This window comes from Notamacropus eugenii, chromosome 7 (assembly GCF_028372415.1).
Source record: "Notamacropus eugenii isolate mMacEug1 chromosome 7, mMacEug1.pri_v2, whole genome shotgun sequence".
NCBI classification, from domain to species: domain Eukaryota; kingdom Metazoa; phylum Chordata; class Mammalia; order Diprotodontia; family Macropodidae; genus Notamacropus; species Notamacropus eugenii.
In genome coordinates this window covers 140,616,368-140,643,814 of record NC_092878.1, presented here as the reverse complement: position 1 = coordinate 140,643,814, position 27,447 = coordinate 140,616,368, and the positions used below count along the sequence as shown (strand labels likewise).

Genomic DNA, 27,447 nt, shown 5'->3' with positions numbered 1-27,447 from the left:
GGCTGCCGCTTTACTTTCCTCTTTCTCCTTGGATTTTGAAAAAAATATTTTTTTTCTTAAAAAAAAATAACGTAAAAGTCAGTTCCTGCCAAGTTCTCAAACAATGCCTGATACCGCAGGTCCGATTTCGGGACACTCGTTTCCCTCAAGACTCGAGGGCTTGGGGCACAACAACCACACAAAAAAAGCAGGGTCAGGTGTCCTGACAAAGATGTGAGTCCTTTAGGGCAAATGAATCCCTGGAACTGGGGGCGGTGACCAGGATAAGACAGGGAGGAGCGGAGGGAGAGAGGAAAGTGAAGTTGGAGGCTAGGCACAGCTGGATTGCGGTAGCTCTGCGCCCCCGCGCGGGTCCCAGCACGCTTCCCTTGGACGGAGAGCCCTCCGAGGGCCGACTTCCTCGGCAGCCACCCCAGGGCTTTCGAGCGGAGCTCGAGGTCCCTCCTTCCCCTTCCCTTTATCTGGTAAAGGACGAAGCATCCGTTCCCTGGGGTTTCACCGTAGAAAGACAATTGAGTAGAAGGAGAAAGAAACAAAGACAGATCCAGAGGGAGGGGGAGAGAGTGCGAGAGGGAAAGAGTCTGAGTCAGGCGTGGAGGGGGTAAACGCACGTGTCAAAGAGAAAAGTGAGGAGAGAGGTCAGTGGGCACAGATTGCCCCCCGGCCTTTACTCCCCTAGAGAGGAGTCGCTCCAGGGCCAGTCAGTCTCTTACCTAGCTTCTAGTCTCGGGAAGTAAAAAGAAAGAAAGGAAGTGTGTGTGTGAGGGGGAGGGAGGAGAGGCAAAATTGGCTGATGTGGGGTGGTTGTTGTTTTTGGAAAGCCTGGGCCAAGGCTGACCCCGTTTTCTTCCGCAAATCCTGTTCCAGAGGCTGTGTGGGAGAGCCCTGACTTTGGTCAGCTCGGGTTTCGGAGCCTCAGGTGGTCTGGCGCCCTGTCCTCTGGTCCCTGGGTGCAGTGGTGGAGCGGGCAGGGTGCCGGGGAGGCTGACCCCACAAGCCGCCCTTATCTCTCGAACCCCTTTGTCCTCTTTATCGCAGGCGCACCCAGGGGAGCAGGGGCCCCGACCTGCTGTGCCTATCGCTTCCTCCCTGCTGGACACTCGGTTCAATGCCGGCCAGCCCTGGGACGGCCCAGGAGGAGGGGACTCGAGCCTTGACTAGCGCAGAGGAGAGCTGCTGGTGACCCCACGTTCGCTCAGCTCCGAGGTGCGAGCCGGCCAGCCCGCGGCGTGGGACTGAACACGTAGCTCGGCCTCAGGGAGCTGAGGCAGCGGCGGACTCGGGGCGCCGGGCTGAGTGAGTGGTGCGTGGCGGGCACGTGGGGAGCCCTGTCATGGGGGGCCTGAGCCGAGTCGTCGCGGGGCTGCTGCTGCTGGCGGTGGCAGGGGGCTTCGAGGGAACGTTCCTCCCCATGTTGCATTTCACCGAGGATCTGCTGACCGCATTCGGGGAGAACTGGAGCCTGTCTACGGCTCAAGTGGGTCACCTGCTGGATGACATGGGCGCTGCGTCGAGGAAGCCGGTGGAGAAGCTGCAGCACTTGGATTTGCACTATAACCAGGTAGGCTGTGTGACAGGGACTGTGACCGTGACCCGGGATTTCGCTTCCTCCTCCTCCCGGGGCCTCACTCTTCCTCTCCCAGCCACCTCCGGGCGCGGCGGCGGCTGAAGAGGTGCCTGCTCTGGCCACCCTGGCTGCAGCTTTCTCCTTTCTTCCTTTGCTGTTCTGCCAGGTGCAAAACGCAAAGTAGAAATTTGGTTAATCTGAGGAAACAAATAGACGCTGGCCTTTAAGATCAGCAGTTTCCCCGCCTAACTTTAATTTTTCTTTTTTTTAAAAGCAAAAACCAGTTTGCCTTAAGCGAACTTCTCAAGGGCAGGAGTGGAGGAGGTCGCAGTTTTTATGTCCGTTGTGCAGAACGGTGGGTGAAAACCTATTGTTTGGGAGGCACCATCAGAAAGAGGGGAAAGTCCTTTCATAGTTCTTCAGCCGTTAACAAGACCTTAGGAGCTTGGTCATTCCTTAGGAGGGTCGCACTCAACTCCTATCCAAAAGATTGCAGTTAATCCATTTCTTAGAAATCTGTCTAGAACAGCTCTCATTTCCCTGGGGATAGTGATTTCTTTGATGCTGGAAACTGTCCTATGAGGCAATTCATTTTACCCAGCGTTTAAGTGCAGTGCTGGTACCTCGTAAGTACTTAATTAATGCTTACTGACTTGGTTTTTCTTACCCATCTTTTCCCAGAGAAGGCCAACATTTCTGCAAATTATAATCTTAGTTGCTTGAGGGCACCAAAAGGTTGAAAGACTTGTCCATGTGTTAGAGCCTGGATTTTAACCTAGGCCTTCCTGGCTTCAATCAGCTATTATAAAAATTCTGGCCTTAATATCAAGGTTGCCAAAAACTGACAAAAGTAGTTTGCATACATGATTTCTTTCAATTTTCTTGACTACTCAGTGAGGTAAGTACCTGACATTGTCATATCTTGTTTACAGTCTTGGAAAGAAAGGCTTAGTTAAGTGCTTTGTTCAGACCTACATAGTGATGGGTATCAGATGTAGAATTTGAATTCTGGTCTCTAAAGACTCTTTCTGCTCCTTGGAATGATATGGGCCAGCCTTCCTCTAAATTCTGAAGGAAGGAGAATTTACTCTTAGCTTACATTTTTTCTCTACTCCCTTGTTTTATAATTTTTTCAATTCAGTTCCCTGGATACCTAGGAGTCTTTGTATAGTTCCTTGGTCATAAATTAACTATCTGAATATCCTTTCAAAACTGGGGTCTACACTTCCTTACCCAAGCAAAAACTTGGTTTTTATTCAGTGCCAATATCCCTTTTCCTATGGATAATAGATAGTAGTGGGCTAATCGGATAAATTGATTCATGCTAATGTGTTACCTTGGCCAGATCTGTGGCTGACTGAGAGGGGGGAGAATTTTTTTCTTTGGTTTTGGTGTGGTGCACTTATTTTACACCTTGACTCCATTTCATTCACTCTCAAAGATGAGTCTCCCTGACTCCAAACCCAGAAATCAATCCACTGCACAGCCTAGTCCTAGCTAAAATTCCACCTGCTACAGGAAAGTCCTTCTAGATCTCCCTTTATTCTAATTCCTTTCCTCTAATTATCTCTAATTTATTCTCTCTCTATATCTTCTTTGTACATCTGTGTTGCTTGTTGTCTCACTCATTAAACTGTGAACTCCTTGAGAACCTGCACTGTTGTCTTTCTAGGTATCCTTAGGACTTAGTACAACACCTGGAACATAGTAGGTGCTTAATAAATGTTGATTGAATGACAAAAAAAAGCAAAACCTAATACTCTTTCATTTATGATCTACTTGCTACCAAAGACCACTAAGAAACTGGCCCTTCCTTTTCCTTTTGCCCCCAAAGGGGAAAAATATATGGAATGTTTGCTATAAGTAACAAGTGGAAATTTATTAGCGGTTTGCCTCCCAGCTCAGGAGTAAGGGTAACTCAAATGGGTAGATGGGGCCTTGTGTAGATACCTGGCCCCATTCTACTGATTTAAACATCTAAAGGGCCTTTGTTATGCTCTTTCCGGGGATTTGAAAGTGGTAGGAAAAGGGGGAAAAAAAGCAAACCTTGAAGAGAGACTGGAGCATAGTTTTTTACATTTCCTGACTTGACAACAAACCTTGACAAAGAACCATCAGTTCAATGAACAAATCATTTATCCGATAAGTGTTTACTTAGCAACAGCCTATTAATTTGGGATTATTTATTTCTGTAGGGAGCAATATGATGAGATAGCTTGGAGTAGTTTGGGGTTAGAGAACTGGCCTGGGAACTGGGAAGATTAGAGTGCAAGTGTAGCCTGGGCAAATCACTTCTAGGGCTGTAAAATTGCCTTAGGTTGAAGTTCCTAGGAACTTCTCAGAAAGAGAAAGCAATTGACTTGCTGCTTACCTGGCTTTTCCCTGAATGGGAGGTGACCCAGGTGGGCCTTTCTTCTTGCTCCCTCTGGACCTTACATGTAGGCCTAGACTAGCTTTAAGATGAGATCCTACTCCATGAAAATATATATTACCAATGCATAACTTTTTTCAAATATACTTTAAAAAAAGTTTCTGTAAAGTCTTTATTTTTTTGTGTTGTGAATAGTTGGTTTGCTGGAATTCCAAAGAAAATACATCTCACAACTGGTAAAATATACTTGTCTGAATCAATGAAATAATATGAAGCATGCAAATGTTTTCCCAGGAGGAAATCCTGTAAATAAAAAAAAATGTCACAGACATGCCCAAATCCTCTGATTCAAATGTCTCCAGCCTTGTATTTCTGGGTATAAGAACCAATAATTAATCAAAATAAATTTATTTCATTAAATATTTCCCACTTACTTGTAATTTTTTTACATTCATTTTCAAAAATTTTGAATTTTCAAATTTTCTCCTTCCCTCTTCCAACCCCTGAGAAGGAACAATGAAATTTTATTAACTAGGGATCCATTCAGGTTCACCAACAGCTACTGTTCACACTTTAGAGTCACTAGTTTTGACTTTTCCAGACTCTCTTTCTCATAAAAAGTAGCCTGTCGCTTCCTCTTTTACAACCTTTCTAATGTCAACAATTAACAACACCTGTTGCTTGGTAGACACTGAGGGAGACACAAAACTTCGATAACACTTGGGCTCCCTTGTGGAGTTCATAGGCTACTCAGAGGACGATACAGACAAGAATCAATAAACATTTATTATTAGTTATGTCATGTATACTCAGGAATTAACAACCTGGGGCACAGTGAAATTTTTTTAAAAACAGATTTAAAAAACCCACAAAAATCATAAAAATCCATGTCCCCCCTCCTGGAGACTTTTGTTTGTACATTTATTATTTTTTAAAAAGTACAAAAAATTTAAAACCTCATAAAAACATTTTGATAGCCATATTTCAGTATATTGATGTACAGTGTGTGTATATATATATATATGTATACATATATATATATATATACATACATATATATATCAGTATAATGTGTGGGTATATTTCCTTCACAAAGTCAGGTATTTTATATATTTAAAAACATTCTGAAATGGGATCCATGGGCTTCACCAGATTGCCCAAGGAGTAAAAAGGTTAAGCCTTGCTGATGTGTGTGTGTGTGTGTGTGTATGTGTGTGTGTGTATGTGTAGGGCTATTAGTATGAGATAAGATAACCATCTGTCTCAGTCACTAGGCTTTCTATATTATCTGTTCTCTACTGGGCCCTCACTGCTACACAGCAATGCCTTTATTCCTTTCTAAGTAAGAAGAAGAAACTGGAGTGTCCAGAGGAGGCAGCCACAGTGGTGAGGCACCCAAAGTCCATGGCACATGAGTACAGGTTGTCTTCAAGTGAGGTTTTTGCCGTGCAATCACGTGAAAGAGTTGTAAACTTTTGTTCTCTTTGACCCTAGAGGGTAGAACTCAGAGCAATGGGTTGAAATTAAGAGTCAAATTTGGGTCTGATATTTGAGAAATGCTTCCCCTGCCTATTTACCTAATAGTTGAGGCTATTTAAAACTAGAATGCACTCTCTGGATGTTGAGGTTCCCCTTCATAGAAGTCTTCACAAGCATAGCCTTGATAACCACTTGTTGAGTAAGTTATAGTGGCAACATCTTTCCAGGTATGAGTTGGCTCAGCTGCCCACTGAGATATCTTTTCAACCCTTAAATTCTGTGATTTAGTGAATTCTGCCATCCAGACATCTCTTAGGGTCCGAGTCTCTGGCTGTTAGAACCTTTTTTTTAGGATAGGCCCTCAGATGCCAAGCTCAACCTGGAACTAAATACATGTAATTGTGGACTGCACTGGACTTCAGTCATCCCCTGCCTTTTTGAGATGATGGTGAATATGTTGAATTGGCCTCCCAATCTCTTGATTATTTATTAACCACAGATGTGCATTCTGATTTTCCTTTTTCACTTCTTTGAGAGAGGACATTAAGGCTATCATAGGATGGTTGAGGGTGAGAATAACTTTTCCTGTGGCTAACAAAGGTCTCAGACAAAACTTTCATTCCCTGTTATCACCCCCTCCCCCCCAATCTCTTATCCCAGGCTCTTATTTGTGTGATACTCCTCCCTGGTCCCTAGTCTTCTTTTCCCCTTCCCCTTCCATTGTGCTTTCTGGAACCCCCACTGTCATTAACTACTCTTCATATTACATTTTCCTTCCATCTTTGTGTGGTCACATAAACCTGACTCCCTCCCCAAAGTACCAACTAAAATGTACCATAACTACAAAGTTACATATTTCATGACTTAAAGTCTGGTTTGGTTTTTATCTTGTCCTTCACTTGAGCCTAAAGCTTCACATCCTAAATCACTTGGAGTTGGCTGGTGACAGCTGTTTTGGTTGGAGCTTTCTCTTTTCAAGGTGGGTGGTTTGGTTTTCAGCCCCACATCCTCCAGACTTCATGAAAGCTAGTCCATTTCCCCTTTCTTAGACTTTTAGATTTTTACAATTTTTGTGTCTAGCCAAACATCTTTTAGAGAACTATGTGATTTCCAAATGCAATGAAAGCATGTTAATGTGGTGCTCAATGAAGCCCGATAAACAAAGGATCCTAAGTGAGATTCGTTTTAAGTGATTTTTCAGGTAATTGAACAAGTGAAGTTGGAAGCATTGCTATATTTTCAGTAGAAATTCCAGTTCTATGTTTGATGACATTGACTTACCTTCAGTCAGTCATTTTGTAGCTCTTATTATGATTATTAAGTTTCTTTTTTACTGTTACAAAGTATCTTGCTTTGTAGAATATACTTTGTTACTTTCAAAATGATATAACTTTGAAAAAAAAGCCATCTAATTTGATTTTTCTACAGAGTTAACTTGTATCCCTTGATACCTCCCAAAGGCCTGTGCATTCTCTTATTGAGGTCCCACCTACCTAGGACCAGAAGGTGGAACCCTTCCATTTCTTCTCCTCCAGACTTGTATGGTCACCATTACTTAGGAAGCTCTTCTATGAGACTCATTTTATCTCACCACATTCAAGTCCTTGTTAGAGAGATCTGTTGATCCCCAGGTCACTTTCCTTTCTTCCTCAAGAAATTTACTACCTGGCCTCTAGTTGTACCCCAGTCTTTAGATGTGGGGCCTTCAGCACACATATTGATGCCCTCCCAGTTCATCAACTTTTGCTATACCATATCAACCATATCCTTAATCTTACTACCAGTCATAATTATTTGAAATCTCTGACCCATGAATTCCTGGTCTTCCAGAAGACCAGACAAGTCTTCTGGCCTTGTGTCTCTCCCTGTGTCCCTCACATCCTAAACTGATTAATTCTTCATCTCTTTGGTGGCCTTCCTATGCTCCCAGTCCAGCATCCCCCTTTGCAACCAGACTTTCTTTTCTCTGTTCTTAGTTTGACTCAGTAGTGAACTAGTTTAACTGTCATTATCCTCCTTTACCTTCTTCTCTGGGTGTCTCTGCTTTCTTAAACCTCAGTCCTGGATGACCCTGATCATTTGATATTTCAAAACTGGCTCCTGGCCAATTGCTGGAAATTGCCAGAAGCATAGAAACTGCATGGTGTTGGATCTGAAGTTAGGAAGACCTGAGTTTGTATCCTGCCTTGGTCATTTATTAGCCATGTGACCTTGGGCAAGTAGTTAACCTCTCTCAGCTTTGGTTTTCTCATGACTAAGATATGAATAATGATAGCATGTACCTCCCAGGATTGTTGAGGATCAAATGAGGTGATATGGGAAGCTATTTGCAAACCTTAAAGTGCTTTATACATGCTAGCTATCATCACCACCACCACCACCACCACCACCACCACCACCGCCACCACCACCGCCACCACCACCACCACCATCATTATTTCATGCTGATGAAGTCCAATGTAAATTCATGTTGTCTAACAGGTGGCAAAGTGAAAAGGGCCTTGGATTTGGAATCACAAGACTGGAGCTGAAATCCTGCCCCAGATACTTACTGTGTGACCCTGGGAAATTCACTTAATCTTTCTCAGCCTCAGTTTCCTCATCTGGAAAATGAGAGGGTTGGACTTGATGGTCCTTAAAGTCTATTTTACTGCTAAATGTATGACTTTATGAACTGGGTCCTCACTGCCACATTGAAACCCTTTTTATTCTCTGATCAATTCTATTGGATTTACAGAAATGGCTATTTGAAGCCCACCCTTCCTTCCTTCCTTCCTTCCTTCCTTCCTTCCTTCCTTCCTTCCTTCCTTCCTTCCTTCCTTCCTTCCTTCCTTCCTTCCTCCTTCCCTCCCTCCCTCCCTCCCTTCCCTCCCTCCCTCCCTCCCTTCCCTCCCTCCCTCTCTTCCTTCCTCCCTCCCTCCCTTCCTTCCTAACTTTCTTCCACTGGAGTGGTTTGTCATTTCCTTCTCTCTCTCTTTTTTAAATTGCTGGACTCTTTTAGTGTTTGACAAATAAAACCTTTGTGTGCAAGCTTCAGAGCATATCATGTAAACACCTTTACGGAAGTGATGATCACTTTGTCAACGGTCAGTTTATTTAAAAAATGAAAATAAAAACCCAGACATTGGTCAAAGTACCATGGGGGGAAGGGAGGAGGGGATGCAACAGTGACAAAAAAACAACAACAGGCTAGTCTATAGAGAGGCCTGCAGAATTCCGAGGCCCACAGTCTTCCAGACTCCCTGGTGACATTGTTAAAATAGATACCCAAACTGTTTGCTGCCTTTTATCAAAACATGCCTGCTTGGCATAAAGGCTATCCCTTCCCCCTCCCCTCTAGAAATGAATATTCCCCTGCATTCTTCAATGGATAACAATATTACAGTGGTTTGATGAACTGAAGTAAGTAGGTGTAAGTGAATTTCCCAGGGCCACACAGCCAAACTGAGGCTCTATTTGAACTTGTTAAAATAAACCTTCCTGATTTAAATCCCAGTACTCTTTCCACTGAACCACTCACCTGCACCTGTCTTCCTTCCTAAAGCCTTCTATCTCTCCTTGCCCCTTACCTTTTACTTTATTGAGAATGTAGAGCATATCCATCATGTATTTTCTGTTCTTCCCTATATTGTACCTTAAAACCCCTTTACCTAATCTTTGATTTGCTCTGGTCCCTGAAAAAGAAGTGGCTCTTCTTTTTTGCCTAAGGTCAAGGTCTTTCCTTGTTCCCTTGATCCCATCTCTCTCAGATGCTTACTTTCTCAGTCATCTTTCCTTGGTCTCCCATCTTCAATCTTTAATTTCTGCTGATCTCCTGGCTCCTTTTCTGTTGCCTACAAACCTACTTAGGGCTACTCTATCCTTTAAAAAAGAAACAAAAATTAAGAAAAAAACCAATCCCCCAAACCAAACCCAAAAACCTGGAATCTGTTATTTCTTCAAGTTATCCATATCTCTCCCAAATATACTTCCATTGCTACTACTTTATGTTCTTTGACTTACTTTCCCAACCCTTGCCATCTGGTTTCTTATCCCACCATTTAACTGAATCTCCTTTCTTAAAGATGACAGCAATGTTGTAATGATTAAATCTGATCTTTTCTAAGTCTTTGTCATTTTTGATTTCTGAAGCTTTTTGTCCCTGTCAATCAGTACTTCTCCTGGGTCAGTCTCTCCCCCTTCTCTCCCCCTCTTCTCCCTCCTTCTCTCCCCCTTCTCTCTCTCCTTCCCTCTCTTTCTCTCTCTCTCTCTCTCTCTCTCTCTCTCTCTCTCTCTCTCTCTCTCTCTCTCTCTCTCTGTCAGCATCTCTTTGTCTTCCTTCTCTGACTTGTTTTAGAGATGTGTGTTGGATTGACTTGTGTCCAGCTCCGTAACCGTGGTGTCCCCCAAGGCTCTGTGCTGAACCTTTTTTTTTTTTTTGGTACTTTCTCTTAGTGATTTTATTAATTCTCATGGGTCCCATCTCTTTATGATGATTATTCCAACATTTGTATGTCTTTCCTTATCCTGGACTCCAAAAGGGAGGTCTGCTAAAAACAAACAAACAAAAAAAAAAAAAGAGAGAAGTCTGGATCAGGCTAGAGGCTAGAACTGGAGGATTCCTGGAGCAGCAGCAATCCTGCTATAGAAAGTCATGAGGTGGGAAAGGACATTTAGCTCCCATACACACACACACACACACATGCACGCATGCATGCACACACGCACACACACACACGAGTGTTCCATACTTTTCTTCCTTTGTCCAATCTGGAGATGGAGACTGTTGCCTTAGACTTCACCTATGGACACAGGATATTGGGAATACTCAGGGCTAACTTAGGATAAGCTCCTTTTAACACCTCTCTCCTCTCTTCTGTGCCCCTCTCCCCCAAGTGAAACTCCCTAATTGTGGGGTCCCCCTAGGCTCCGCTCTGAACCCTTTCGTCTCTACCTTTTTTTTTTTTTTATCAATTCCAAGGGTTTAAAGGTCATTTCTAAGGTGGTTATTACAAAATCTACATGTCCATCCCTAGCTGTTTTGCTTCATCTTTTTGCTAGATGTTACTTATACCCTGGCTAGTCCAGAAGCTCCTGGTTGGAGGGAGAAGGGGATGGCCAAGAGGGATGAGATTGGCAGGGGGAGGGTCTGGCACTCTTCATCCACTCTTCATCCATCAGTGCCATTCCTGTCCACAAGCAGGTACAGCCACAGGATATGATAATGACAGGTAAGGCCTAGTCCTAGGCAAGGAGGCACTGTCAACACAGATCAACCTACTGGCCATGGCTGACAGTGTTAGGCACCCAGAGGCAACTGGTATGGCCTCAGTCAGTTCTTTGAAGTCGAAATTTGTTACCTTTGCTTTCACAAATTATAAATATTTAAATTTTTTATTTTAGATTTGTTTTATCTTTGAAGGAAGAAATCCTTACTGTTTGTGTGTAGTAGATTTCTAAAATGAACTTTAAAATCTTTGAGAACAGGAATCTATACTCTCATTTTTGTCACCCCTTCTGTCCAGTTAACCCAAAAGAAACATTAGTCAGTTTGTACTTTTTTAATCAGTATCCTCAGGAAGAGAAGCAATGTGGCCCAGCTGAGAGAAAGCTGGCTTTGAAACCAAAAGGATCTGGGTTTAAGTCCCCCCACTGATAGCTGCTGCTGTGTGAGTTGCCCTTAGCATGTTCTTTCACATTTTTGTGTCCTGGCCATTCTTTAAGATAAGAAGCTTCAGAGAAGGTATTGACCTGGATTGAAAAAGGAGTTTCTTCACGTGGGACTTCCTTATACTAATGAAATCACAGGACTAGTACCTATTACTAGTCTTCATAATGGCAGACATACCATTTTCTTCTTCTACCCTGGATGAGCATTTAACTAAACAGACTTTTAGCCCATTTTCACATTCCAGTATACCTTGTCTTATTCACATAGGTTTACGAACCACTTAGCAAACATCTCATTTGAACCTTACAACAGCCCTGAGAGGTAAGTGCTCTTATTTTCTTCATTTTACAAATGAGGAAACTGAGGCAGAAAGAACTTAAATGACTTGCTTGGGGTTATGCAGCTAAAGTGTCTGAGGTGGGATTTGAACTCACATCTTTCTGATTCCAGGTAAAGCACTCTATCCATTGCTCTGTTTCATTTCCTCCATCTTGACAGTGTAACATCTGATTTTTATATATAGACAGGAGATGGAAACAGAAACTGTCGGGAAAGGATGGAAAGTAGGGGAGTACTCCCTCTGATTTATGAAGTCTTACTGTGGAAGAGTTGCACCTGAGATGGCAGATCCACAGATACCAAGATGTAATTTTTCCTTCTCTCATAATGTTTAGAGACTATATCTGAATGAAAGTTGTTAATGTGCTTTCTGTAGTTACATTTCTTGTTGTTGCTATTGGGGATGTGGTTTTTGTGAAGGTTAGAAAGAACTTAATATGAATTGTTTCCTATTTCCCAACATCCTTGATGTAGGAGATGGTGTGGGATTTTGAAAAGATTATTGGACCAGGGACCAGGAGCCCAGACTTTGTCTGGACAGTTACAAGTTAATTTTGTAACCTTGATCAAATCATTTCACATTTGGGGGCCTCAGTTTCTTCATCTGTAAAATGAGGGAATTGGACCAGGTGATCTTAAGGTCTCATCCACTTTTACATTCTGATAAACTAGATTTTTTTTGCTAAATATGATTTGTATTATATGGTTTGAGTTTTTAAAAAATATAAAACATGCATGTTTTGGAACTTTCTGTGTTAGCAAGAACCATTTTCTCTTTGAAAAGAAGGGATACAGATGGCAGTTAGAAACTAGGCCTGCAGGTGAGAAGGAGTGCTGCTCCCTGGGGAAAGGTAAAGCAAGTTGAATGAGAAGAGTATTAGGAAAATAAGAGTTTGTAAGTTTGACACCATCCAGAATGAGATCTGCTCAAGTGACTGTAGAAATGCCTCAGGGCAAACATTTAACACCAGGATCACTTACAACCCAACTGGGTTAAAAATAAGAGCAAGTGAATGTTATGTAGACCCTGAGCAATATGAGAAAGGGCCTTCAGTTGTCTTCAGATAGTTTTACTATTTCAAATTACAGATAATTGTAGGCACATATTCATACACCTGGGAGTAGTTAGCATGTTCCCAAATGATCCCCAAATACCTATTTCGTGAGCCAAGTGAATTTAAGACTTAAGAATCTTAAAGGTTTTTTTCTCCTGAAGAAGAAAAGAAATGAACAACCTCTTTGTGGGTTGGATTGGTTGAGATAGGGAGCAGGGAGAAGCTTGTGAAAGGGAACTTTGTTTTTACAGTAACAGCAGTAACGATAATGATAATGGCCAACATTTTTACAGACATTTCAAGTTTATAATATGCTTTTACTAGTATTATCACACTCAGTCTTCATAGCTTGTTTCTCTGTTCTCCAAAAATTCCAATCTTGGGTTTTTTCTAAGGTAGAATGCAAATCAAAAGTATAAGGAAAGATAGGCTAAGCAGCCCTGTTCTCTAGTATCATTATAGTGACATCTTACAAATGAGAATGAGAATAGGGCGTTGTGGTACATTCACATGGTCTTTGCTGCTGGGAAGCCTGAGAATAGTGGATCAATTGAGTTCAGTTCTGAGCTGCAGTAGAGCTAAAGCTGATGGGGCATACACACTAAGTCTGCTACCAATATGGTGACTCCCTGGGAAAGAAAAGGGAAGCAGAGGACTCCACGCTGCCTAAGGAGAGGGTAAATTCATGGCTACTGCCCTTATACTTGGACAAGATAAGGAGATCTAGTCTCAAAATAGCAACAGCAACTACAGTCCTCTCCTCTCCCTAACCCCTCAAACAAAGCAAATGAATGAGGAGAGTGGAAATTAATCACACATTGTCAAGATGGTGCGGTTTGGGGAATTTACAATTTTCATTTGAGTTTCATATTCTGAAATGTGGGAAGCTCTTTCTTGGGGTGGTGAGTGCTTCTTTGCTTCTGAACGTGACTAGGTTATTTGGCATGGTCAGATCTATGCATTAGGAAGAGTATTCTGGTGTCAATATGAGGGATGGTTTGTAGAAGGGAGCAATGCAAGGTAATGAGATCAGTTAGACTATTACAATATGCTGAATGGTTATGAACTAGCATTGTGGTGACCCTGAGAAGTGGGACAACATAGTGTTGCTCTACTTAGAAAATTGGAAGCTGGGAGGAGGAGCACATTTGTGTGTGTGCGTGTGTGCGTGCGTGCGTGCGTGTGTGTGCGTGCGTGTGCGTGCGTGCGTGTGTGTGTGTGTGTGTGTGTGTGTGTGTGTGTGTGTAGATATTCTTTCAATTTGGAGATGCCTATGGGACATTGGGGTAGAGAGTGGGATAAGTAGTGGACCAATGATCTCATTGGTACAGGGAACTTTTGGAATAGGAAATTTCCTTTACTAATGCAAGTCACTATCTTTTCTGTAATTTATGGTCTTGCCTAGGGCACTGCGAAGTTAAGTGATTTACAATGAAAGGGTCATAGATAGGATTTAATCCCAGGTCCCTCCAACTCAAGATCTGGTTTCTATCCAATATTCAATGATGACTCTTAATCCCTCTGGAGACATCCATCAAAACGTGTTTGGAAATGGAGTTTGAGGAAAAACTTAGAGCTGTGTAGATGGATTTGGGACTCATTTTCATAAGAAGTAGAAATTGAATCTATGAGAGAAAAAGTGATCTTCAGAGTCTAAGACTAAGTCTGGGTGTAGACTCATACTTAAGGGGGGCAGGAAGATGGGGGAGAAACCCTACAAGCGACCAAGAATGAATGATTAGGCAGTAGGAGAAGTAGAAGTACAAGAAAATGGTGTCATGAAAGCAAAGGAAGACAAGTGGATCCAGAAGGAGATGTTTGCCAACTGTGCTTAATTCTGGGGAAAGGTTGAGGTTTGTTCTCTATTGATTCGGAATTGGACTTTCCCCTTGGTGCCTAGTGTTCCACATTAGAACCATTTTGATAATTAGTCTTAACTTGAGACTTCAAGTTTCATTTTTGCTAGGGTACTCCATCTAACAATGCAGAAGACCCTTTGCTTTAGTAGATTGTTTTAAAAAATAATGATAAAAATCCTATCATTACCAAGTGACTGATTTTCTGGTGACAAGTTCAGGCTGGCCTTCAGAGGAAAAGCATGTAGGTGGTGAGATTGCTAGACTTTTTGGTTAAAAAAAAAAGACCACCACTCTTTCATTGCTTTTTTTAAATTTCCAGATAATTCTGTTGTTTCGGATGTCAGGAATTAACAGTCATTACATTTAATTGCATACATTCCAGTGGAAGCAGGTAACAAGCACCGAGGAAGAAAAATCTGGGTTTCTGCTAGTTACTCTCTTGACAGCCTTGTACAACACTCTGAGCATTCTAGGAAGGAATCCTAAAATAAGCAGCGATGAAAAACAACTTGACTCTCAGAATGCCAAGGAATACCACTTGTTTTGCAGCTCTGGTAAATCATTAGAATATTATTCACATCGAAATTCCCAGAACTGATTACAAATCTCCCTCTCTAAATGATTTCTAATAAACTGGTCAACATGATTAGTTTGGAGTGGATTAAGTTTCTGGCAAAATTCATTCCATTTATTTCAGTCTTCACCTTTTTTTATCTTAATTAGGATGTCTGTTTAGGCTTCCTACTTTTTATACATTACAGCTATGCTTCCTTGGTAATTCAACCCATTATGCACTGGGTTGGAGTCTGAGCAGAGGAGGGTTCAAATTCTTCTAAGTGACCCTAGGCCAATCATTCTTTTTTTTTTTTTTTAAACATTTAAGGCTATGTTTTAATGCGATATGAAAAATGATGCAATCCATGCCCTTAAGAAATTTACATTTCCTAGGGGAGATATTGCATGCATAAAGTAAGTATAATATAAGGTAATATGTGATGGGGTTAAAAAGAGATCTAGAGAAAGTCCTCTACACAATTGTTTTTTAGTAGTAGAACTTATGCTTAAGGGGAATTTTATTTTATTTTATTTTCAATTCACAGAATAAAGCAAACATTTCCATAATACAGTACAATAAAAAAAAGAAGATTGCACATGAAACTGCAAATCTGTCCTTTCCAACTTGCTATTTCCTCAAATATACAACAAAGTTATGTAAATTTCTTTTTCCTTGTTTTCTTCCCTCTTCCCTTCTCCCCCCACTCCAGATCCTTTTCTGTACACAACATTTTGTCTTCTGTCTCCATATTACTTTGTATTCCAGCCCTCACTGGTTCATCCCTGTTCTCCAACAAAGGGATATAAGTACAAAGGACCAATATCCTAATGAACTGCTCACTGAAAGAACCATTCTTGGAAAATGTATCAGTAATGTGGTGCTTTTAAAGTTATAATCATGATACCCCTGGGAGACACAAAAGCAACAAACATCCAGAGAAGCAAGTTTAAAGATATCAAGGAAAAGAAACTGACTCACGCCTTAGTCTGGGGAAACCCTGGGGGACCAGGGGAGTGGGAATGTTGAATGAGGAGGGGGTCAAGGGAAAGGACTGATAAGGAAGTGGGAACGCAGCTAGGAAGCAGATATTTGAAGTTCCAGGGAAGCTTAAATTCAGGAGAGGGACCCAACAATGGTATGAGAGCAGTACCCAAGAAACACTAACCAAAATTTCGCTGCCAGATTTGTTGCCAGTGGAGTGGGGTAGTGGATCGGAGATGACCAGGTTGTTGGGTAGGAGAGTACATAGTAGCCCTGCTCATCTGTGTTTCTCCAAGGTCTCTTTGGTAATAAACTTCATGCTCCTCTGATCTACTTTGGGGCTGTTATTTATGGACCTGGATAGATGGATTTTGTGGCTCATTTTCTTTTTTGGTTTGTTTGTTTTTTGGGCTTATTTTCATAGAAGTGGAAATTGGATCAATGAGAGTAGAAGTGATCCCCAATGGGGACAGTATATATAGGCAAGAACACTTGGCATTTGCCATTCCCTCCTTTTTAATTGTTAGTTATGGGTCATGTCCAGTTGTCCTGATCTATATCTGACCACTGGACCCAGGTGGTTCCAGAGGAGAAAATGAGGCTGGTGATTTTGCATAACCTCCTTCACTTAAATCCAATTCACTTGCAAGTCATGACATCATCTTCCTGATGTCATCAGTCTTCTTTCAGAACAAGCACACACAGCAACGATTGTTAGTTGATCTGTTCCTGTATACCGCCAGGGTAAACTTCTTAAGGATAGCTGTGTGGGAATTGCACTTCACTGTATCTCCTTTTGCATTCACACTGTCAGTCAATAAACATTTTAAGAAATGTTTAATTTTACATTTGCTTAATGCCAGGCACTGGGCTAAATTTTGGGGATACAAAATGAGGTAAAAGACAGTCCCTGCACTTAAGGATCTCACAATCTAATGGTAGACAACAAGCAAAGAACTGTATACAAACTGTGTACAAACAGGACAAGTGGGAAAGGAAGAGAAGGAAGGCATTAGGATCAAGAGTGATTGGGAAAGATTTCCCATAGAAAATGGGACTTTGATGGAGACTTAAAGGAATCCAAGGAAGGCAGGAGGTAGAGATGAAAAGGGAGAGCATTCCAGGCATGGAGGACAGTCAGAGAAGATGTCCAGAGCTGACAGATGGAGGGATTTGTTCATAGAAGAGCAAGGAGGCCAGTGCCAGTAGAGTGCTCTGGACATAGCAGCCTTTCAATTAATGTCTGTGAAATCAAATTTAGTTTCTACTGAATCTCACTCCATATTGGAACAGAACTCCAGAAACTAGTGTGTGGTAACTTTTCAATGGGGATGGTCTTTTATTTCTTGGTGAATTTGAAGGAATGAAAAGAATGCTCAACTTACAGTCATAAAACCAAGTTTAAATCTAGCCTCTTAATACGCATGTGGCCTAGAGCAAGTCACTTAATTTCTGTAGGCCAGAGGTGGGGAACCTGGGACCTCGGTCCACATGTGATCCTCTAGGTCCTTGAGTGCTGCCTTTTGATCGAGTCCAAGTTTTATTAAGTACAATCTTTTATTAAGGCGGTTTGTTCTGTGAAGTTTGAATTCAGTCAAAGGGCTTTTCTCTCTAATCCAATCTCCACACAACTGCTACATTATTTTTTCCCAATCACAGATGTGAGCTCTTAAGCAGCTTCAAAGTTTCCTCTTGCTTCTAGGACAGGAGATCTTAATCTTCCTTGTGTCGTGGACCTCCTTGACAGTCTGGTGAAGCCTGTGGACTCCCCAAAATAATGTTTAAAATACATAAAACACAAAGGAAACCAATTATGTTGAAATAGTTATCAAAATGTTAAAAAAAAATTTTTAAAAAGCAAGTTCAAAGAGTACAAATGAAGAACTTGGGATGAAATACCAACTCTGCCTCTTATAGATCTTCACTATCTGGCTTGTCTTTCTTTTTAGGCTGATTTTACATTACTTTCCTTAATATACAGTAGGGTCTATTTTCTGTACATGGTAGTTGAGCTCTTGGCTCTGTGTCTTTGAATGGTCTGTTCCTTATTCTTTAGAATACTTAATTCTCAAGTCAACCTTTTAGAATTCCTAACTTCCTTAAAAAACCTCCAATCAAAAGTCTACCTCTTACATGAAACTTGTCCAGTTGCTGGTGTCCCCCAAGAAATTTCTTTGTCTGGATTTAGTATTTAGTTTCCTTTTGGTGTTGAGTCATGTCCAGTGCCTTGTGATCTTATTTGGGATTACTGGAGTGGTTTGCCGTTTCCTTCTCCAGCTCATTTGACAGATGAGGAAACTGAGGCAAACAGGGTTAAGTGACTCACCCAAGGTCACACAACTAGTAAGTGTCTGAGGTTGGATTTGGACTCAGGTCTTACTGACTCCATGCCTGGCACTCTATCCACTATGCCACTTAGCTGCTCCGGTTTAATTTTTTACTTACATTTAATTTCTGCCCCAAGAATTCCTTGAAGACAGGGATTATTTGTCTTTGTAATACGCAGATCCTAGTGTTGTGGCACACATTAGGTACTTAAAAAATCTTGGTTGAATTGAAATTGAGAAAATAAAGGTGACTCATTGGTTTCTCCTACTCTCCTACCAGCTAGTGGCAGTGAGTGGACCAGTGGAGGAGGGGCATAGTGAAGAGTTTCATTGTAAGGGTAACTGAGATGGTGAAATTCTGAGGTGTTTGATTTGGACAGAGCTGCAGTCCTTACGAGAAATATTTGGGCCATTCTTCCCTGAAAAACTTGTTTTACGGGAGAATGGCTATTCTCATAAGGAAATTGACTTGAATTTCCTTAGCTACAATTTTTTCTGCTTTTGTTGTTGAACCTATAAGTTCAGCCATGGTGCTCACTCCCCTGTTGGCCAAATATATTTTAGTAGATATTTGCTTTGTTAGTTACTTGCTACCATCCTTTCTCAGGCAATTTCTTACTTATGTCTATCGCTCAATTTTTGCTTAAATCAGAGCAGGAGGTCAAAGCAGGTTGAAGCCCAAAGTGTGCAAATGATGGTTGTCAGGCTGTGCAGCTTGATGATGAATGACATTTTCAGGATAAATATAAGGAGTGGACCAGGACGAGATACACTTATTCCCTGCCACTAATTCACTCCTGACCCTGCTGCTGCCACCTTATGGGGTGGGTACTGGTGGCCTCAAATTCTGTCATCAGGTGTTTTGTTTTTTAATCTCACTTTCCTTTGTTGACGAGAGAGCTCTCAGTGACATTTTGTAGCCTGTGATTTCTTTCCCAGTGAAAATGTCTACCCAAATGCTGTGCATCATTACGGGGTTTAATAATGAATATTTTAGATCATAGGCTGTAACCTATTTTGACAAAGACATTTCTTTTCAAATGTGATGCAGTAACGTAGTAACATAGGCATTACACTGACTCTCCCTTCTCAAACTCCCAAGTTAGGGAAGGTGGTGTTGTCACTGGGACAAGTGTCTTCAGCCTAGAAAGGCAGACTGTCAATCAGCAGGTATTTATTAAGCACCTTCCTTGTGACAGACAGTGTGCTGAAAATCCCATATTTGGCCATAGACTTCACTCACAGCTCCTGTGGCTAGTAAACCAGAACTTTGCTCTGATGAGCACTTGACTATTGGTGTTGTATCCACTTCCCCTCCCCCACTGGAATATAAACTCCTCAAGGACAGGGACTTTCAGTTTTGCCTTTTCCCCTAGCATATAGTGAGTGACATACATTAGGTGATTAATAAATACTTGATGGTACCTCTCTCGTTTATGCTCAGAAGCACAGAATTTGTGGATGACCATGAACCAGTAGCGTATTATGGGCTAACTGGCTCAGACATTTGACTTAAGGAGTTAGGATGACTTTTGGCTCTTTGAAATTATAATTCCAGGAGGTTTCAACTGCTTTTTTCACAAAACTAATTTCTCCCTAGTCTGTGAAATGGAAATTATTTAGAAAGTCTTTGAATTTTGTTTACTCCTCCTGCCTATGCAGATAACATTTTAAGGAGCCAAAGTGGGCTTGGGCTGGATCAATAACTGTTCTACTAATCTGTGCTCCACTTTATAATTAGATACCTAACAGATTGTATTCAGAACAAATGTTATCTCACTTACCTAATAGCTGTATTTGAGTGCTCACCCAGACACTTGACTTCTTCCTCTTCTGAATACCCCATTTCTTGGCTTTAGGCATTTTGCAGTTTTTCACTTTCCCTCGAATGCTCTCCCTGCTCATCTTTGCCTACTGACTGCCTTGACTTCCTTTTAGTTCCAGTTAAAGTCCTGATCATCCGTGAGAAGCCTTTCCCATTCCTTCTCGTTCCTAGTGCCTTCCCTCCCATTAGTTTCTATTTATCCTATAGAGAGCTTGTTTGCACATATTTGTTTGCTTGTTTTTCTCCCCTATTAGATTGTGAGATCTCCCTGGGCAGAAACTTGTCTTTTGCGTCTTTTTGTATCCCTAGTACTTAGTATAGTGTCTGAAACGTAGTAGACACTTAACAAATAATAGTGCTAATTAGCATTTAGTACCTTAAGGTTTTAGAAGTACGGTATCTGTCACGTCATTTATTTACAACCTTGTGAAGTGGATGCTATTATTATTCCCATTTTCCAGTTGAGAAAACTGATTCCCAGAGAAGTTATGACTTCTTCAGTGTCCCTCCGCCAAAAAATGTCTGAGATAAGATTTGTACTCAGGTTTTCCCGACTCCGAGTTGTAGCACTATTTCACTGGAGGTTTGCTATAAAAGTAGATTCTCATTTTAAAAAATAGTAAATAAGGATAGCTAGCTTTTTAAGGTTTGCAAAGCACTTTACAAATAATATTATATTCCCTCAACAACGGAGCTGAATGTTATAATTATTTCCATTTTTTACAGATGAAGAAACTGAGGCTTATGGGTTAAATAACTTGCCAGGGTCTGACCTGGGTCTTCCTGACTCCAGGCCTAGTGCTTTAGCTACTGAGCCACCTGGCTGAGAGAGACTGAGTATATGGAATTTCTTTAAGGTCTGCTGCTTGAATTTCACTAGGCCACTGTTAGATAGCAGGTTTTTTTTGTTTTAACCTGGTATGGATTAGCTTGTTTTTTAAATATTTAGATAACTTACTTCAATATAGCTAGCTTCCTTTGAAATTGTATGTATTTTATTTTGTTCATTTTAAAACAGCGTTCTCAGAAGGGGCCAGAAGCTTCACCAGACTGCCAAAAGGACATGATACAAAAATGACTGGCTCTTGCTTTACAGCTACCCTGATTTCTGTCCCCTTCCTTCCTCCACTTTTATAAATGCAGATTAAGTCTTATTTTTTCTGAATATCACAGACCGACTTTTAATTCACCTTAATTCATTTTGCTGATTTCTTTTTTTTTTTCAAGAATCCTAGATTATTCACTAACTTTAGGGGAGCCTTGGCTGAAACAGAGAAACTCTATAAAGAGAGCTTTTGGAGTGCCTTCGGATGATTTTTTTCTCGTCCTTTCATAATATCATATTCTTTTTTTCAGTCGTTTTGTATTAGTGATGTAATTTTTCAATTTGTTTCATTTTTTCTTTTTGCAGTGTTTGTCTGCGGAAGAAATCTTTTCCATTCATGGACTCTCCAACGACAGCAGGATCACCACTTCTAATTTCTCCAAGATATGTCCAGCTGTCTTACAACAGCTGTCCTTTCACCCTTGTGATCACCGTCCAAAGCATAAATCCAGACCAACGTCTTCAGAAAGTATGTAACTTGTTCCCTCTCCTGGGGAATGAGGCTATCAGAAATATGGTGGCTAAGGTTCTGGCTTTATCTCCTAATTAATCGTTAAACTGCTATTAAAAATCACTCATAAATGTGAATGACCAGGACTTGGTTAATGGCATACTTAGCTATGTTATAGGTGACCCTTAACTTGTTAAAGATCAAAGTCATTGTTGGTACCTTTGCAGAAACTGAGTAAAACTGAATTCCTGTGTTTAAGTGGCATTGATTCTTATGGTCTGCCTTAGAACTAGGATAGATATTAAATATTTGACCTACAATTCACCTCTTGATTGACTTTTTCTATCAGAATTTCAAATTTCAGACCATTTCTTTACAATTGAACAAACCTTGATTAATTTCTCACTAAGCAATTAGTACTTTGCGTGCTGTCTCTGTTAGCAGATTGTGAGTTCCTGGAAGGTAGGTATCGTTTTTGCCTTTTTTTCTTTTTGAATCCTTAGCACAGTACCTGGCACATAGTAGGCAGTTAATAGGTGCCTGTTGATTTGATTAAGGACTAGGCTAAGTACTGGAATTGTAGATATGGGAAAATAACACAGTCCCTGACCTCACAAGATCATAAGTGTAGGCATAAGGCATGTTCACAAGGAAGACTGATTCTAGAACAAATAATAAAGGCACAAGAGAGATCCAGTAAAATAATACAAGAGAAATTAAGGAGATAACTTTTAACTGAGGAGATCAGAGACCACTTTGTGGAAAAAATAGAACCTGAGTGAGGCATTAAAGGAAGAAAAGTATTTTAACAGGGATATGAATGGAATACATTCCAGGCAGGAAGAAGAAACTAGACATAGTCACTGGACAATTAGGGATTGCTATGTCGAATGGGCAAAAGGGAAAATATCATAAAATAAGACTGAGAAAGGTAGGTCAGAGCTGCTTTGAGGAAACATCTTCAATACCAAGCTGAAAACTTGGTATTCTGTTCTATAGATAATAGGGAGCCAGTGAAGATGTTGGGGTGAGAGTGACATAGCAACCTTACTGCAGCAGTCTGGGACAAGATTGGTGAAATGGCATAATGTAAATAGGTACTATTAGATTTAGTCTTTTTTTAAGCTGTAAATGAACCCACCCCAGCACATTTAAAATTGTCAGTAATTCTATTAGACTTCCACCCTTAGTGAACAAACTGCTATTAACATATTTTTATTTTTTTTATTTTATTATTATTTATTATTTATTTTAATTTAATTGACAATTTGTTGTCATTTCAGTAGTGTCCGACTCTTCACGACCCCATTTGGGGTTTTCTTGACAAATATATTGGAATGGTTTGCCATTTCCTTCTCCAGATCATTTTACAGATGAGGAAAGTGAGGCAAATAAGGTTAAGTGACTTTTCCAGGGTCACACGGCTAGTAATTATCTGAGATCAGATTTGAATTTGGGAAGATGAGTCTTTCTGATGAACTCAGTGTGACATAAGAGTTTTTAGCCCTGGATAGTCTTCCAAACCAAACTTTTAAAAACAAACAAAGAAACAAAATTTCTGCCCTCTTGTGTGCTATGCATCTTTTTGAACACAGATCATTTTTATGGCAGGGATAACAGATATCCACTTGGAGCTGTTTTAGTGCTTTTCTATACGCATCTTCCAACTTTGTGCTCTCTTCTCATTTTCTGGTTGCCGAGATAGGAATTTGCCTCCTTCCCTCCTTAGACTTCATATTTCAAAATAAAAATGAAATCTACAAAATCTATAGTGTCAGTCATAAGGATTTACCGCTAACCCTCTTCATTTCTCTCTAAAATATTGGGGCCAGCTGCTACCCCTATCCTGTGCACATACCATTTCTTGTTTGTGTTTATAACTTAGCCCCTTCTCCCAGGACATCTTTGATTCATTTTGAGAAAGATAAGTGGGTCAGGAAGACCTGGGTTCAAGTCCTTCTTCTGACATATGCTAGCTGTCAGTAGTCTAGGCAGCTCTGTTAGCCTCCCAGTTGTTTGTGTTCGTCCTTCGTTGCCGAAGAAGACCATGCCATTAGAGAAGTTATGACATGACTTGCACTTGACTTTGTTTTGAGTGAGGAAGGGCTGTGCAGGTCACCAGCCTCACTTCTCCTCCAGAGCCATCTGAATCCCAGCCTCCCAGCTGCAGATTAGGTGGAGGCCTCCATCACCTGGGAGTTCCCTACAGCAGTGAAATTCCAGGAGTATTGTCTATCTCTAATGACATGGTCAAAGCAATGACTATACTAATCACACATTTCTAGAATACTTCAAAAAAAATATGTCCTTACAAAAAGCCTGTGGAGTGGGTAATAATAGCATTGTTATTCCAGTTAAAGAGACTGAACCTTAGAGAGGCCAATAATAATAGGCAGCATTTATGTAAGTGCTTCACTATTTATAAATTGTTCATTTCTGTGGTAGATGGTACAAATGTTATTGCCCTGTTTGATAGATGAACAAACTTAGAGTCAGAGTTTCAGTTACTTGCCCATAGCTGGTAAATCAAAGTCTCAGAATTGGAATAGTGTCAGGCAGATCTAGGGTGGCTCTTAAGTGAGTGGGAAACTAAAGATAATTAGTATGGCAGATATTGCCTCTCAAGGACAGAATCTAATCCAGCTTCTTGTCTCTTTCTCCCTCCCCTCCCATAGGAAAGCATGGTGGTCTGGATGGATGGGGCATGTGCCCCATAGACTCAGTACCAATGAGTGCCTGGGTTTCCATGGGGTTTTGAGACAAAGAGCCTCCTGTGGCAGATGTCATGTCATAGATGGGGTCATGAGCATGGAGCAGTAGCAAAAGTGATAGGGGTCTCTAAAGGCCTAGTTAGGATGAGGAACTTGATATTATAGCTATGCTATGTCAGTAAGCTTGCTGGAGAGTTTCAGCAGCCAGTTCTAACTACAATTGGGTGCAATTTAAATCTTAATCATACCAGAGTTGGGTAAGAGGGGAAACAATCTTAGGAGAACTGGGCCATAGATCATTGTAAGAGACCACAGTGGTCCTACCTCTGGTTCCACCTTTACCTGAAAAAGCTTCCCCACTAAAACATTCCTGTTAGATCATCATCCAGCCTTTACTTGAAGAAACTCATTGAAGGGGAACCCACTCACTCTCCAATCAACCCATTAGGCAGCTCTAAACCAAGGGAAGGTTTTCCTGAAATGAAACCTCTAATTGCTTCTTTGGAACTTCTCCCCACTGTCCCTGGTTCTCTCTGACCTAGCAGGATGTCTGTTTCTAAGTCTCCATTGTAACTGTCCAAATCCTTGAAGGTGACCACCATATTCCTCACAAGGTGCCTTCCCCGGGCAGATGCCCAGGCTTGGATGTGAATAAGGATGCGTGGATTTCAAGTCTTGTGCTCTTTCCACTAGAATAGAAGATGATTTTTTTTTTTAGTGGGGTTGCTAGTAGTGTTTATTAAGTTGCAGTAATGGCTCAGACTTTTCCCTTATTCGTTCTCCTTAATATGCCACAGCACAAGTGAATCATTTTAAACTGGTCAATTATATTTGAAAGCATCAAGAAATGATCAGGGAATTTTTTTCCCTACTAACTTGAGGTAAGGTGAAAAGATTTTCTTTCTGCTCAGTGCATCTCTTTGTAATCACTACCAGAACATATTGTGTTCAGTATGTCAACAGACCTGTGTTGATGATGATAATCTGAATTAAGTGGAAAGTAAAGCTTTTTGTGTCTCCAAGTAGTTCTATTGGGGACTAAGACTTATTTCTGGCTATTTTACTCCAAGATCTCATGAATAGTTGGAAATTAATTCTTGCTGAATTAATGTTGTACAAATGGAATCAATTTGTGAATTTGGAGAATGATATATTTATGTGCTATCCTCAGTAATGTGTCATTTATTCTTAGTGTTTTGAACTTTTCCTATCAATCTGTTCCCCCCCCCCCCTCCCCGGAATTTGAACATATTCCCTGGGGTCCTCATGAAAAAGGTGCTTATTACTTTAAAAAAATTTTTGTCTAAAAAAATGTTGTCTGACTCTTAGGTATCTAGGAACATGTGCATACTTTATATCCTTTAATTCACAAATCAGAAAACTGTGAAATTTAATCCTACCTAGTTATTATGGTTTTCCTTGAGTTGCTTTTCTATCTTTTTGACCCTTTTTTGGCTGACTGTTTCTAGAGTACTTTATCTTTTAAAGTACTCTAGTAAAAGTAAAGTAACACAAACAACTTAAAGTAAAAGTAAACTAAGATATTTTACATTATCAATTTATTAAAAAATTTGAGGCCAGATTTAGTCAAACCAAGGTGTAAAACATTAAATGCAAATTCTCTGACTTATTTTAAAATAGTAGCCTGATTCTCTTTCCCGTGTCTAAGCAGTGAGGACCCTGGGTAGTAGGTTAATTGCCTTTACTTATTCATGTGCCAGTTATGAGATGCCCTCTAGCAGTGTGTATGATCATTAGTGTATTTAAAGACCTCACAGACAGTGATCACATCTGTGACTAATAGCCCTTTTCACAGAGTTATTGTGGTTGCTCAGTAACTCCTTGTTACTCCATTTAGGCTTTTCTTGGCAAAGATACTGGAATGATTTGCCATTTTCCTCTCCAGCTCACTTTACAGATGAGGAAACTGAGGTAAACAGGGTTAAGTGACTTGCCCAGGGTCACACAGCTAGGAAGTGTCTGAGGCCAGATTTGAACTCAGGAAGACGAGTCTTCCTGACTCCAGACCCAGTGCTTTATCCAAAATGCCACCTAGCTACTTGTTCTCTAAACATACACATTTGCAAAATGAGAAATTTGTAAAATGCTTTGCACGGCTTAGTGTTGCAAACATTATCATCATCATTGTCATCATTACCATATGCTTGGGGAATAAATACCTAGGCAGCTAGGTGGGGCAATGGATTGAGCACTGGACCTGGAATCAAGAAGACCTGAATTCAAATTCAGCCTCAGATATTTATTAGCTGTGTGCCCCCAGGCAAGTCTTGATCTCTGTTTGCCTGTTTCCTCTTCTGCAAAATGAGGATTATAATAGCACTTAGCTGGAAGGGCTCTTGTGAAGCCCAAATGAGTTAACATGTAAAAGCACTTTGCAGAAGTTAAAGTGCTACCTAAATGCTGTTACTACTTACTACTACTCTTTGCTACCTATTACTACCACCGCCACTACTACTACCACCACCACCATCACTACCACCACCACCACCACTACTACCATCACTACTACCACCACCACCACCACCACCACCACCACTACTACTACTACCACCACCACCACCACCACTACTACTACCACCACCACCACCACCACCACCACCACCGTCTTTAGTCTTTTATACAGCAACCCCTGAAGCATCTTCCTGCCATCCATCCATTCTCCATTATGGAATTCAGAGGAGCCTCAGAGATGATCTAGCCCAAACTTCTTATTTTACAGATGAGGAAGCTGAGACTCAAAGAGCCTCACATATTTTACTAAGATCATACATTGCAAATCTCAAGTTGTTAGGTGACCTGTTATACCTTTATGTAATCTTCACGTGTGCAACACTTACAGTCTCAGACTACCTGATGTTACATAAATTCCTTAACACTGAGGAAGGGGAAGAGAGATTTTTGGAGGACAATTTTTGGGATCTCTCACTTCTTATCATCTTTGTCTAAAAGTTAGATCACTATAAGCTTTTTCCTCCCTTCCCCCCCCCCCCCCCTTCAGCCTCATATAAGGAATTTTTGATGAGGAAACTCCTCTTAGTAATAGTGAAGAAACTCCATCTTCTAAAGGAGACAATAATCATTTGCTTTGAAATTTGTAGATTTAAGGGGACTGCCAGGTTGACTTAGAAGCCTAATGATTTATCCACAGTC

The 27,447-nt window shown here is 40.9% G+C and overlaps 1 protein-coding gene across 3 annotated transcripts in view; it reads left to right on the top strand.

Annotated features, from left to right (window-relative positions):
* Positions 1-284: 284 nt before the first annotated feature.
* Positions 285-27,447, top strand: part of SLC39A8 (solute carrier family 39 member 8) — a 62,681-nt gene continuing 35,518 nt past the window's right edge. The window contains exons 1-3 of one of the 3 annotated variants that reach the window (XM_072625084.1): positions 285-464; positions 1,039-1,561; positions 21,421-21,583. In XM_072625084.1, the coding sequence (XP_072481185.1) occupies positions 1,334-1,561; positions 21,421-21,583 (391 nt within the window). In that variant the 5' untranslated portion in view covers positions 285-464; positions 1,039-1,333. Of the gene's footprint in view, positions 465-784; positions 1,562-21,420; positions 21,584-27,447 lie in introns of those variants that run through there. The other 2 variants (XM_072625086.1, XM_072625085.1) reach the window with 2 other exon arrangements.